We start from the raw sequence: 14,219 nt of genomic DNA on the forward strand, positions 1-14,219 counted from the left end.
CACTTGGCTTTGATTCAATATATCTCTTTTGAATTACTCTATCTTTTTCCTTATATACATTTTCTCGCTGATCTCCATAATTCATTTGATATACGGCATACTTTTATAGCCTAAAAGTCTAGCTAAGTTGTTCTTTTTGTGTTTTGCTCATTTTCCTTTAGCTCTCTAATAAACCCAATCGGATTCTGTTGTTCACAGCACAACGTTACCAGCCTTTAGCGGGAGCTTTGTTATTAGAAGGAGCAGTCAAAAAATTTTAATATAGTACACGATCATATAATCCGTTCCTAGTCACATTGCTAAATGTTTTTTGGAAGTCTATCAGGAGGTGTAAAGATGTACATATTGAATTGCACACTAGCTCGCTCGACAAACGTATTTGTACGATCTACTCGTTCTGCTTCGGTTATCGCGAAGGCTAATTAAATCCTTTCGAAGTGTTGGATAGAGGGAGAGATGCTAACCATATCTAAATCTCATTGCACACGCATAGGTTTACTGATGAAAGATTAGCTAAAAAAATCATTGCTACATTAATTTTAACCGAGATATTTTTTGGTTTATTATCCATATAGTGCAGCCGCATTTGAAAGTACAAGACGCGTTTTTGAAGCACAAGGGCCGATAAATAGCTTGTGAAATAGCGGAGTGTTCATACATGACATACAATTTACATGTAGAATTGATTTTGTCTACTGGGGCTTTTAAGCTGCATGTGAAAAGTGCATTTATAAAAAAATGAGATTTGTTCGGCTTTGAATTAAGCGAACTTCATTACTAAATGCATACAGGCAGAATAATTATCTGTTTTTTCGAAGATGTCTTATCACTAGGGTGATCGATCGATCGATCGATTGCGCCGAAAAAGAAAAAGCCACACTCGATTTCGCATTGATGTTCAAATATCTTTCAAGTTCTTCATTCCTTCATCTCAGGAACTTAAATCATCCTGGGTTTTACGTCCATTTCCATCATTAAACATCTCCACAGACCTATGAAACGCTATAAACAATTCCCCTAGTTTACGACAATGTCTTTTGCCTATATTAATGTATTATTAGAATATCAGGATCGTTCGAGTCTAGCACAAAACTAAAAATAGACGCATTATTTACCTGTAAAGTGAATTGTTCATTTCTCTTGAACTATCACAGAATATCAAAGCGAGCTAAGTGTTAGCCGACCGTAGATCGGTACTTTTGAGTAACTAGCAATATATTCATGGGGCCAAAAGCTACGCTAAAGGTCCAGCCGAACGTCAGTTCTAGTGCTTCTTCGGTTTTAGCAAAAAGTTACAACTACTTAAACTGTTTAAGTTTTCATCTTCTAGCGGACCTCCGAATAAGAAACAACTTAACCAGGTAAAGGAGTTCTATACGAACGACATTGCTGACAGTCACACAAGAACTGGTGATGAAAAGCTTTTTCTACTATTTTTTTCGACCACTTTGAAGCGTTGGTCAATCAAAATAGATGTAGATGATTTTGACTCAACGGAACTTCAGGGACTGTGACTCGTCGACACCTCTCACAGTCCATTGTACGGTGTCCTACTAACGATAAGATGGTGGTTCAATATAAACAATAGCTCCCGTATTGAACTATGATGACGCCTTTCATTTTAGAAGAAAACCTCTGTTTTCTTCTAATTAATCTCTAATTAATTAATTGACGGATTTGGATAACTAAGATGTAATCAGCATTGATGATCCTTTTGTTGTATCCAAAAGCATAATATTTAGATGTTCTGTAACAGAATCGTCAAAAACTTTCATCATTTCTATGATAGTCTCGTGACACAACTTTTTTTCTAGGTGTGGTGAAGGTACGATTGCGCGTTGAGCGATCCGAAACTAGGCAAAATATCACGTCGAAGATCGATTATATAAAATCTCTAAAATATTTTTGAGTGTGTAGAACGTTGTAAAGTTTACTTTAACTATTTTGCAAACTAAAAGGAGTATAAGTTGGTCAGACAGATGTTTGTTTGTTCGTTCCGCGAATTTACCTTTTGAATTTGGAACTCCCTAAAAGATTCGTGCTTTTATAATCATAATTATTTGGTATTTTATATTTTTAATATATTTCCGAAATATACTGTGCTAATCAAATTGAGCATAAGTGTGAGACTGCGTGTAAGCGTCAATACAAGTACAAATACTGCCAAATTTCTACTCACGTCTCTGCCCTACGTACTACAGGACTAACTAAAGGGAGGAGACATACAACTAATTTTAACATTTATTGGTTTGTTTCATACATTATACGTGCATACGAGTGAGTAGAGAAATGAACGTTTTGTGTAAGCGACGACACGTCTCGTATGATTACATGATTGCACACCTTGACAAAACCCAATTTGTTGGATTTCTTGTTGAAAAATACTGAACTTAATGAAGCAAAGCATCCGATAGATAGTAAAATTTAAACTAGCATATTCCAGGTCATAACAGCACTATATTTACAAAATCTATGGTCGTAGATACAGAACACATCTAAGCGTAATCCGATCGGTCTCTCAAATCGTTTGCCATAATATTCGATACATGGTGCTAATTTTGTATCGATCTTATCCCACACGCATCTGTACATTAATCCGCTCAGCCGAAGTAAACGCTATAGCGTTGTCTAAAGTTGCCACCGCCCATATTCATTGCCATATTCATTTAGTTCTACCAATTGAAGTCTACTAAGGCGATCTATTTGAAGCGATATTATTGTACAAGCAGTTTAATACGGCGGAAAAAAACAGACTATCATCTACGTTACACAGTAGAATGCTCACCAACATTTATCGAGTAGCCTCAGATGGACACCTTCAATAAAGCTTACTGAAGATCCTCCGGAGTTCTAAGTATCAATGTGAATAAGTAAAGCTGTTACTTCTAATCAACACAAAACTAATTGTCGCTTTGTAGCATATTCGTAGAGCTTGAAAAATAACATTACTTAACAGATCCCATCCCACATATCGAGACTGTTCTACAGATTGCACCGAGCGTCGGTTACTTTGGGTCATTTTTTTTTGTCTTGCATAATACCATTCTGTCCGTGTCAATTTTAGGTTCGTTATTATTACTATCAATCTCGTCATGAGTTAACTTAAAAATCGCACGATCTAATGTGCCTCGTTGACTTTATACATTTACGTATCAGTGTTACAAAGATGTCGGTAGCAGACCATTTGTTAACACTACTCACATATGTCCCTTTCCTCTCTCTCTTTCCCTCCCCCCTCCCCCTGCCTTCCCCCCTCTCTCTCTCTCTCTCTGAGATTTTCTGTCACTAGTAACGATAAAGCTTTGAAAGTTATTCTATTTCATGTGTCCAAGCGACAAACGCAAAACGTCTCCAAAAATAAAATGTTCATACATTCGAACATCCGCAATTTCACTGAACACATTTTTGCAAGTTAAAACATGGTTTTTTGTAAAGCCTAAATGGAATTAATTACAAGTAATCGCAAGTATTTTTTTGCAACAATTCGCACAAAAGCTCACTGTCAATTGCAGGGTTAAATAATAATCCCATAACTACTGTCTGTTCAACATTTAAACTTTTGCAAGGAGTGCTTCCCAAAGGAACCCTCGTCCTGAGTAGAGTTCGCTGTGGTGTATTTATTCTTATCTCTCTTCTATTAGAATGTGAAGCCTGTGCCCTATTATGCTGGTTCACTTTCAGCTGGATCAGAAGCGCTTTCCCTTTGTGGTACGTCTTGCCCCTCAGGAGATTCACCGTTGCTACAAGTTAGTTCTACCTGAAGAACCTGCGAGTAGATGTGGTCAGGAAGCATGTAATAAACATTTAGCCCATTTCAGGTGAAACTTTTCAATCTTTTTATACCGTCACAACGAATCGAGAAGCTCAAATATGTACAAAATAGACATTTCATATAACGATAATATTACTGTTGATGTACAGATTCGTATGCATAATGTGCTCTTTTTTCCGAGTACCAACCTCATCAGCAGACAGATCAGAATCCGGTGTGGCAGCTATTGTTTGATCGCCGGCGGTAACCAACTCTTCATCGGTACTCGTCGACGTCGCAGTATTCGCTAGACGGCTACTAGTACTATGGCTGTTGTTATTGATATTATCGACATTGCTATGATTGTCGGCGTCATTTTCGTTACTATCGATAATATTATCTTCTGCGTTACTGATCTGATGTAAAAGTTCCGGCTGCAACGGAGGGGGAAGATCAGCTGGCTGCGGTGGCGATGCAGGCGGTTCTATGAGCAGCACCTAAATCAATTAAGAGGATAATTCTATCACTGACAAATGATGACAGGAAATTAATCGTTTCTATATACAACCCTATACACTCCTATGTCTTTCTCAATAGCTTTTTTCGGGATGTTTTGAGAATACTTGTTTCAGGAGTATCGTAATCAGCTGCGCGTTGTTCGGCAAAGTTAACAAAAATAAAAACAAACCTTATCACGCATGAACGTCGGCAAACAACGAGTTGGTATGCTTTTGGAGACCCGATATTCGTGAGGTTTCGTAGCGTCCTCCGATTCAGCAAGAGCGCGTTGTACCTGCTCAGCTGTGTGCATCACAAAAAGTTTAGGCTGATATCTTAGGGGACACGTGGTATATGTCATCGAGTCCCAACAATGGTTACAATCCTAACATATTTATACTGTATACCAACCAATATCTTTCTGTAGTGAATCTAGGGTCATCTTGAGCTGTTCTGATGCGTCTGCTAGCCGATCCTGCCGCAGGTGTAGCTCCTTGAGCGCGGCCATATTATGATACATTAAACGCGCACCTGCGGTCATTGAATCCTCCATTGGCATCGCCTTTCCCTGAATGTAGGCTTCGAATTCTTTTTGTGGCATCTGCAGTTGTCAGGGATAAAACGTACGATAAATAAATCGATTCGAAGCTACGCTTCAAATTAATTCGTTTAGAAGTGAAATGGTTATAGCGCCATGCTGTCTGCCAGTGGTCGGAATATACGATATTGCGCACTAACCACTAGTCTATAAAGGACTCATTAAAAGGAGCAAGATTATATATCATCTGTTTACCAACCTGCAGTTTGTCGGCTGTAAGAGTCTCAATGAAATTTACCGCTCCACAGAGATTCGTGAACATATAGCCGCTTTCGCCACTACGAAGACGGCTTTGGGCGCTAAATAGTGTGACCTGCAAGGTAGCAGAAATAGTACTACGTCAATAGTATATTTCAAATATTATCATTACACCCATCCATTAGCTGACGAGATAACACAGGTGGCTTAATATTAAAAATAGACGTATCTTGGCCTTAAAAATGATTGTCTTCACAGTTGGCGCCTGCCACAGAGATAAAACATTTGTCATCGTTTACTTCACACTCGAAAATAGGCATGGACCATAACGAATCTAAAAGCTTAAGATACGTATGTCACCTTTAGTGTTGGGTGATATCGTACCAGCTTAATATTGGTGTGTAATCTCGGAGGATTTGCCCGCAGAACCACGTAAATCATCGCTGGAAGAAAATCGTCTGCACCCGCATGGCTTGGACCTTTTGGAGCGGCTTGAAGCATCTTGAAAATATTCTTTGCTGCATCAACCACACAGGCCAATTTCTCCCTGTTATATAACAAAATATCTACATTAATATTGCCAAGCTTTTAATGTGAACAATTAAGTAGACCTGCAATATAATTAATAAAAACTGGTTTTTATTAATTAAGGCATAGATTGACAAAAATAGGGTTTCTATATAACTGTATAAGAAGAGCATGTTCTTCTTATAACATTTATAGAGAAATGCACGTTTACTGTCAAAAATAAGGGTGAATTAAATTTATTGCCACGCACTTAGGAGACCTCTTCGAATCAATGAATATAAGCTGTTTCATGGCTTCGTCCATGAACTCCTTAACGGTGGGATGAATATCGTCGACATCCAGTTCTAGATGATTTGCCCGTACCCAATGCAAAGACCGGATGCGTTGAAGGACCTTGAGATCACGACGCTCTTCTTCTGATGACAAAACGCTAAATAAAATACTAAGTAATACGCACCAAAAAACAAATATCAGTTTCATTAATTCTGGACAGTGAATTTTATTAATGCTGGAACTTTTCTTTAGTAAACTAGGCAGTATTGGTACAATGTTCTGACAACATTCCCTGCTCCACTCCACAGCTCAACACTAATCTCATTACAATGTCAATCTTCAATACTATTTAGAGGCCTAGTAACATGTGCGATGAGCAACAGACGACTCAGACATGTGCTGCGGTACTCTTAAGCTAGGCTTCCTGCACACCATTCGTTTTCTAGACTATTTGTTGTTACTAAAATTAAAAGAAAAGCATTCTTTTTTTTTCGCTTAGTTCTGCTGTTGCTATTTTTCTCTCTAATTTATAATCCAATTGAAGTTTGATCTAATTTTCCCTCATTGCATTTCCCGAAAACTTACTCGTATGTGTGGGAGATAAAGAAGTCTTCACAAAGTTCGACCGCTTCCTGAGCGGTTGAAGCTTCAACTTCTTCTGCCGCTCGATCATAAATGAGTTGATAGACATCCTGGATCATATCCGAGACGGTAGACATTGACTCATTTCTGGAGGTAAGCATTAACGCCAACGAACATGCAAGTGCAACATATTTTAAATGACTAAATACCATCAGCCATCAAACATTATCGCATATTTTATAGTAAGCTTTAAAAATTTAACGGCAATTTCCAAGAGATAAAAGTCTGCAGCATTTGATGCCCCAGAAGACACTGTCCATGCACAAGCGACGTATACAAAATATGTAAGTTAAAACTCTCAAAAATTCAGTTCAGCTTACTTCTTAAACAATGTCTCCATTCTTTCGAAAGCCCCATTAAGCAATTTAATTATTTCCACGCATATTTCCTGACGGAGAGCTAGCCTTCCATGAAGAACTTCGCGTAGAGCCAACAGGCCGTCCGATGCTTTTTTATCACGCAAAATTGGCCCATTCCAGGAACTTCCTAATGAAAAACTTGTGTTTTCTGGAACCATGGACACAACTTTAAATTTTTTTTTAACCTTTTTGGTTATTTCTACTGTGCGAACACGTCAAATTATAGATTCAACGACCTTAAGCTTGTAAGACAATCCATATCAATATTGATCAGGATTATCTTTTTACGTATGAACGTACGCTTTTCAGCACCGACTTATACTATGCTAATAATACTGATATTCGTAGATTCGTGTTAGAAGACATTATCCTTATAAAAAAAAAAACCTGTGACCTAATTAAACTGACACACGCTGCAGCGTATCGTTGGTAGTGAATAAATAAATCTCAGTCGATTGACCCCGAAAGTCATATTTGCTTGGTAAAACGGCCGTCTTGTTAGAATCAGCCTTTTGTGGTGTCTAACCTTTGAGGGTGTTGGCACGTTTGATGAAATTTTTAAGGGTTTTGCTGCCTCGTTGCTGCTCCTTTTGACGATTCTTTTTCTCCTCAAATCGCCCAAAGAAATCCCCCGTGCCGCCAGGCTTCGCATCACTGAAATGTTGGCAACTTATAGTAGGAGATGTAGCTAGCTGACATACGGAGCCGCTATGCACATGGTGGCACTTGGAACTAACCTTCTTCGTTTCCTACGTCCTCGCACACAGCTTTGGTCGTCCCTACTAGGTTCATCATCACAATCACATCCGCTGTTGCAACTACTTGTAATGTCGAATGTGTTGGTAAGAATCAGGCTACATCCAACAATTATGCCACAAGTTGTGACTACAATTGAAATCATAAGGCACAAGCACATCATAATCGCAACTGTATGACAGGCACGCTAACGTGAGCGACAAACTCCGGTAACACGATTTCCCTCTAGTGGTTATGGCGGCAAACCAGTACAGCTTGTGGTAGAAGATGCATGCGACACGAATCGTGTCATAGAAACAGGCATGTCAATGATACGGACGGTACAATAACACAAAAAACAGTGACTGGATTCTTATAAATGATATGATAATAGAACAAAGCTTGGATTGAGATAATAAGAGATTCGCCGGAGCGATGCGGCTTTTAATGGGCGGATATCGCAAAGGGAGAAATTAGTAGAGTGCGATTAACTGCTATACTATAGTACACTAGCATTGATTTAAAACTAAAACGTTGTATCGAAGGCTCAAAGAATCCTTTTTGTTGAACGCCGTACCGTGAAGTTGCTTTATCGAAATTCAAGGTTGGGTTTATTGAAAGAGTACGTGAAGAGTGTTCCTCGTAACTGCCTTTTATTAATTAAATATTATACAAAGGATCATCTCTACATACAACAATATGGAATAAAACTAATAGCATACACTAGTAGTTCTATTAGCATTTGATAAAAACAAAAGGAAAAAGCACGCAGAAAAGAATGTATTTGTATTTCGGTCCATCTGGACTCACATTGCATGGCATATAGATTCTAGCTCAAAGAAAAAAAACCATGTTACATTCTCTAACAAGCAACGAGTAAGAAACGCCGTTAGAAATTTCGTCAATAGAATCATCAGATAAATACTGTTTTCGTTCTGCTGAAGAATCCTTCTCAAGCCAAACAGTGGCTGGCATGATGGTACGGACACTTCGGTTAATTAAATTGCATCTTATTGCTGTACAGTCGTTTAAGCATATATTGGTCTGCTGCCGTCCAGGCGCGGCTATGGCTAAAATGGTTTCAGCCGCCAACAGTATCACGCATTATGGCTGCGTAGCGTTTCGGTAAAAATCAACAACATATAAACACCACCTGCCAGTCTGAACATGGTTTTAATTAACGGTACCTATGACAATAATTTCATCACCATCATAAGTACACATCGATCTGATTGCTAATGTTATTTGTCTTTTATTTCTAATAAAAGTTTGAGATGGCGTCGGGAGGTTCTCTATCTCACCAAATAGAGCAAAATCTAACAGCAAAAAGGTAAGTTTTTTTTTTACCAAAGACGACGGAGTAATGGCATTAATAGCAAATTAGATGACCGTACAAAAAACCGACCAATAAGTAGACTACGCTATCAAAAACTATCATATTCTATATAGTCGAATGAGATGCAAACGACTGTCACTCCGCTCACATAAATAACTAATAATAATAATAAAATAAATAAATAAATAAATAATAAAAAATAACATAAATAACGATAACAGGTAGCTTAACAAATTATATATCACAACAAGCAAAAAACACAGACTAAAAAATGTTACTGTAAGGATCTATTAGATTTTACGTTGGTGGACGGAAAATTGTTCTGTCGTAGTTGTCATCATTGCCCTCTCGATCTTAGCAACCGAATCGCTAGTTTAGTAATTATTTGTAATACGTTCGCGCGCACTTTCTCTTATTTGCCTACATCCCGTCCACCAGTAAGGGCGATGCAACGTACAAGCCGATGCGATAGAGAACCGCTTTTTAGAGGCTGAGTTGGGGCTTACAAGGACAATTAAAAAATTAGTCATAGCACGGATTGAAGGGTACAATTCATGTGTGTCTATGTGTAGCAATAGAAACTTAAGTGAAGGTTATAACAAAGGCTGTAGCGGAGAAACAGTAAAGCAGGCCACATGGGGGCATCTGCTACAGCCATGGAATATTCACACAATGAATTGTTCCAATAGAGACGTAATGATATCTGAGTGGGTAGAATAATAGTAGCTAATGTTATATAATGAATGGGACAACGGATCAAATGATGGTCAGGCATAGTACATGAAAACGGCATTAGAGAAGACTGCACGAAAAATGATACACACACGGGGCGAAGCATGGTACAATGTCAACGGCCTTAAATACCAAAGGGTTCCACCGCCTAAACAACGTCGTCGAAATAATTCGATGAAATAATGATATTTAAATCATGTTTTCTATAAACACGGCTATTCAACTATTTACAGTGCGACATTTATAGTAATTGTAGCTAACCTATTTGTGTAGGATCCATACTGTTGATGATACTCTATATCATACGACTGATTGTGAACACGTGAGCACATATGAGACCCATCTTGCTTGCATCCTCCTCTCCGCGCAATAATAAATTGCAAACTTCCTTTAATTCATTCTATCATTATTTCATTAATTTTCTGTTTATCTCACAGATACACATTCAAAACACTGAAATGGGCTTCGAATGGAGACTTCTTTTAGGATGAACCCTTTTTTTTTTTTATTAGAAGCTCACAGGAATTCTTATAAGAGTGTACAGAGTTTAAAAATAGAATTTTAAAAAGGGCTTCCATGCGGAGTAGTTACACAAAAATCACCAGCTTACAAGCGATATCGCCAGGTATCCACGCATCTCTTTCGACACTGCACACACTGCCCGAGACTGTGCACGTTTTTACATTATAGCATTTGAGCCTGAGTCCTATTTCATTGAATTATGTCCGCTTTTGCCCTAAGCACCAAATTACAAGCCAACACAGAACGCTATATCGATACACATCGGTCAATAACATCCGTGTATCGGTCTCGATTAATTCAATGCGTTCGCACGTTGTTGATGAAAGCTCTACGTCTGCAGAACAACTAAAAGCCATATAATACATTGCTGTATAATGCACAAAATGATTTCAGCTAAGAACTGTTAATCTGAACAGAGAAGAACAAATGGAGAGCGAACATAAACGTTGACGTTATACCACTCATTGATATGTCGACAGGAGGATAAGGACACACTGAAATTTCTTAGTCGACACTATTAGTAAACTTTGAAATATTCTGTCATAATTAAATCTACGTCCTTAGGGATATCTACAGCACGTGACGTTAGTTTTCAGATACCCGCTACTCTGTCGCTATTGCTAATACGATAAACAGTTCGAACAATAAACAACTGACGAGTAGTATAAATTCTACCATTTTGAATTGACTTTACTATTGTGACTATCTTAGTACGCTACTACGGCAGTGAAAAACGGAAACAAAAGCATATAATGCAGTCTCGCAAAACAAACCCAGGACAGCCAGTAACCTCCAGACCTTTTCAGAGAATACAGCACAACATAATGAACTATTGACAGTTATCTATTGGTATTTCCGCTGGATTAAGCTGGGGTTAACAAACTTCAAACCAGCCACGGTAATACGAAACATATATAACAACACGTTCCAGCTAGTTCCCCTTTGCATCCAAAATTATTGAGATTCAATTTCATCGATATATATATATATATCGAATCTGCCAAGTGAGTGAAAATATGTGGGAAGATAGTTGACAATGTATTTGGGGCTTTATTCTAACACGCGACAGGCAAAACGATATTGTGCTTCGTAACTGCTCGACGCAATACTACATCCGCACTCGCGTTGCGCAAGGCTAGGCTGGCGAGTTATCATAGACTTCGTCATATAAAAACTACATCATTGAGTCACATACATAAGTCACACGATGTATATGCATATAGCTTTGGCTTACTACGATGCAACAATATACTGCGCGTAGATACGCTTTTTAAGCCATTTATTCATTATAGTGCCCCAACTGGAAATAACTTTGTTTAGCCGATGAACAACTGCATGGCATTTGTTCGAATCATGAGCTTGCATTAGACAACGGCGGTTTATACCATAACACTTCCGGAAAAAATAATTTTGAAGTCGCGCATTGTTTGAGCTTGTTTACTCGAGTATGCCACATGCACAAATAGTGAAAAAAAAAATTATGTTTGTGCTGCAACAACATGAACCCCCATTCATCATGTTGTGAATGCGCATCGTATAAAACTTCCAAAAGTTAGGCAATGCTCGTGTGGAAAACTTGCCTAAACCGAGCATGTACTGGAAAGAACTGTACTCATTTTCAGTATATCTCAATGAAATGTAGTATCCTTGATGTTAGACGAAATTTAGAAAACAGAACGTAACAGCTAAGACTCTGCATATATTTCAGAACGTAATTACGGTCATTTGATCTGTCAATGCTGTCACATTAAGACAATTAGATAACATATAATTATGTGACGTTTATTTTAGCCCGCTATACTATATATGTTTTTGACTATAATGCATCAACCATTTCAGGTCTGGCACTGTAATTTGCTACGCAGTGTTGCGAAGAATTCTGTTTTCGATTCGTTTTAACACGACTAATGTAGCTAATGTTATGAGATTAGGGTTAGGAAATTCCGGTTTTAACCTGTTTTCTTAGAGCGTTACTACCTGAATTAATGACATCGTGTTATCACTTGCCAAGCAGCGCAGCTACAAGTAGAAAAAAACGTGGTTATTAAAAATAGGCAGTTAATACAACTGCATGAAGCGAAAAGCGAATGCCTGTTTATTTTCTAGTTTCTTTAGCATTAAAATTCTACCGAATATTTATCAGAGTTCGGCGACATCCTTTCGGCGACGATATACTTTCCAGACTAGTAAACTTCTCGTAAGACCTCGTCATTTTGAATATTTAAGACCTTGGTCGTCAGATATTTTCTCTACAACAATCCACGATAAACAATAACACATGACCTTGTTCACATTCATTTTTTACCTTGCTTTTGTGTAAGTCTTCACTCCGCTACGAGTCATCGCGAGCCACAAATGATGCGGCATTTTAAATACAGACACGTTCAATAAATTTACTTAACGTCTTTATAAAGTGAAGATTTTTTGTTGAATCGAATTTAATCAGCTGGTTTTCTCATATATATATATCCACACGTATTTTAACCAGCAATATACATAGAGTGTATAATTGTTTTTCATTATATTCAAATTGTATCTATGCCCAGCGAAACAACCAGCACATGCGTATGTCTGCTAAAAATAGCAAGGAGTTCGGCAACTCGATATTCGTATAACACAACTGCCGGCATAGAAGAAAAATCATATCGTGTGAGCTACCAATATGTCACTAAATATTAATATTATTCGGAATTATAATTTAACATGAATTCCTACTTGATATAAAGCAAGCTTCATAGCCGATAAACGTACCTTAAACTCTGTCGAGATAGTTGTATTTTCGCACTGGTGACCTTATTTTTCGTATGTTGCTGAAGCTGCTGTTGCTGTTGCTGACGTATGAGCTTGTAACACTTGGAACAAAATCCTTCCCATTCGGGATTTCCGTAAAATTGGCATCCGTTTCGACAGTAGACATCGCGGTCTTCGACATGGAGTAATGTAGCTCGTCGGGCAGAAGACATTTTCGTTTATACGGTTTGCCCACCGGAATTTAAGCTGAATTCTACGGAATTCTTACGACTTTCAAATACATATAGATTCCTACGACTCTCAAATACGTACGGATGACAAGCTTACGCCCAACACTTCTCCACGTTAGGACTTATTCCTGTTGAATCTTAATACATGCAGGCCGGCACTAAAAATCTTGCTCTCAGCTGGGCGACGTTGCGCATCGCTTCTTAGTTGTCTCCCTGTTACAGTGGGAAATCGTGAATAAAAAAGGGATTGTATTTCACTATTTGCCGAAAGATATCGCAAAGCAGGGTGGAAACTGCACAGAAATCATTCACGCCCAATCTTGATTTGTTGGCCAGCGCTTGCGAATTTCCTGTGGACAATACAATACAAGTAAAGACACAGCTGAGAGCCTAAAAGGTAACACGAGAGTAGCCGGCGTCAGCTACTGAACAATAAAGTTCATGGCTAAGAATCTCTCCGCAGCTTGGCACACTCTCGACAATGAGAGAGACGCAATCTTAACTGCTTGGCCTTGTTTGATATAAGTATCGCTTGTGATGACTGATTTGTACGTACGCGAATATTTTTGTATTAAATTCACTGAGATCAATTGCAAATATAACTGCTGTAGTAGACAGGATGAGTCGATGAGCCTATAATAGATATTCGTTTTGCCTGGCCAATATGACAACTTCACTATGGTTGATGCCGCAACTCCCGAACGGAGCGGCGGTTGCCTACGAGTTCATTGCAGCCAGTTTAGCAGACGAAACAGATGGCGCACTGCTTGAATGTACCACTCAATGACAAGCCCGTGGTGACTAGAAAGATTATTTATTTTTCTAGGCACCATGGGCTTGTCTCAAATAGGCAAACTTTGTTTCTCTGATCTAGCCAATTTTATTCGAAACAGTACCGCAGGCCATTTTTTTTTTTGTTGATGTTGTTTCTTTTCGTCCTTCTTCTAATTCTTTCGTTACGTTTCACGGAACTGTTTGAGGTACGAAAACACTTATTATAGTCGTGAAATTCAATGGCCGTAAAACTTTACTTAGTCTTGTCAATCACTGGAATTAGGTAATATCA

General features: G+C 38.3%; 1 protein-coding gene across 2 annotated transcripts; it reads right to left on the reverse strand.

The window, feature by feature from the left end:
- Window positions 1–2,229: 2,229 nt before the first annotated feature.
- On the reverse strand, window positions 2,230–13,851 carry LOC111264999 (rab5 GDP/GTP exchange factor). 2 transcript variants are annotated; one of them, XM_022841302.2, is made up of 12 exons: window positions 13,710–13,851; window positions 12,924–13,503; window positions 7,374–7,501; window positions 6,809–6,995; window positions 6,432–6,575; window positions 5,824–6,015; window positions 5,430–5,592; window positions 5,047–5,160; window positions 4,661–4,850; window positions 4,440–4,552; window positions 3,961–4,248; window positions 2,230–3,766 (listed from the first exon to the last, which is right to left on the reverse strand). In XM_022841302.2, exons 2-12 carry the CDS (start codon window positions 13,133–13,135, stop codon window positions 3,662–3,664), a joined length of 1,836 nt encoding a protein of 611 aa, XP_022697037.1. In that variant the 5' UTR covers window positions 13,136–13,503; window positions 13,710–13,851; the 3' UTR covers window positions 2,230–3,661. The 2 variants fall into 2 exon arrangements, with proteins under 2 accessions (XP_022697037.1, XP_022697038.1); XM_022841303.2 differs by lacking the exons at window positions 12,924–13,503; window positions 13,710–13,851 and adding an exon at window positions 7,585–8,085.
- Window positions 13,852–14,219: the final 368 nt, after the last annotated feature.

Source organism: Varroa jacobsoni, unplaced genomic scaffold (assembly GCF_002532875.2).
Source record: "Varroa jacobsoni isolate VJ856 unplaced genomic scaffold, vjacob_1.0 scaffold_922, whole genome shotgun sequence".
In the NCBI taxonomy this organism is placed as follows: Eukaryota; Metazoa; Arthropoda; class Arachnida; order Mesostigmata; family Varroidae; genus Varroa; species Varroa jacobsoni.

Bases quoted from the DNA above. Each gene is read 5' to 3' on its own strand.
- LOC111264999 (XM_022841302.2), bottom strand. From the start codon at position 13,135: ATGTCTTCTGCCCGACGAGCTACATTACTCCATGTCGAAGACCGCGAT. The intron at 4,553-4,660 runs GTTGGTATACAG...TGATGCACACAG, and splicing joins TTCACTACAGAAAGATATTG to CTGAGCAGGTACAACGCGCT. The intron at 4,249-4,439 runs GTTTGTTTTTAT...TAATTGATTTAG, and splicing joins CGACGTTCATGCGTGATAAG to GTGCTGCTCATAGAACCGCC.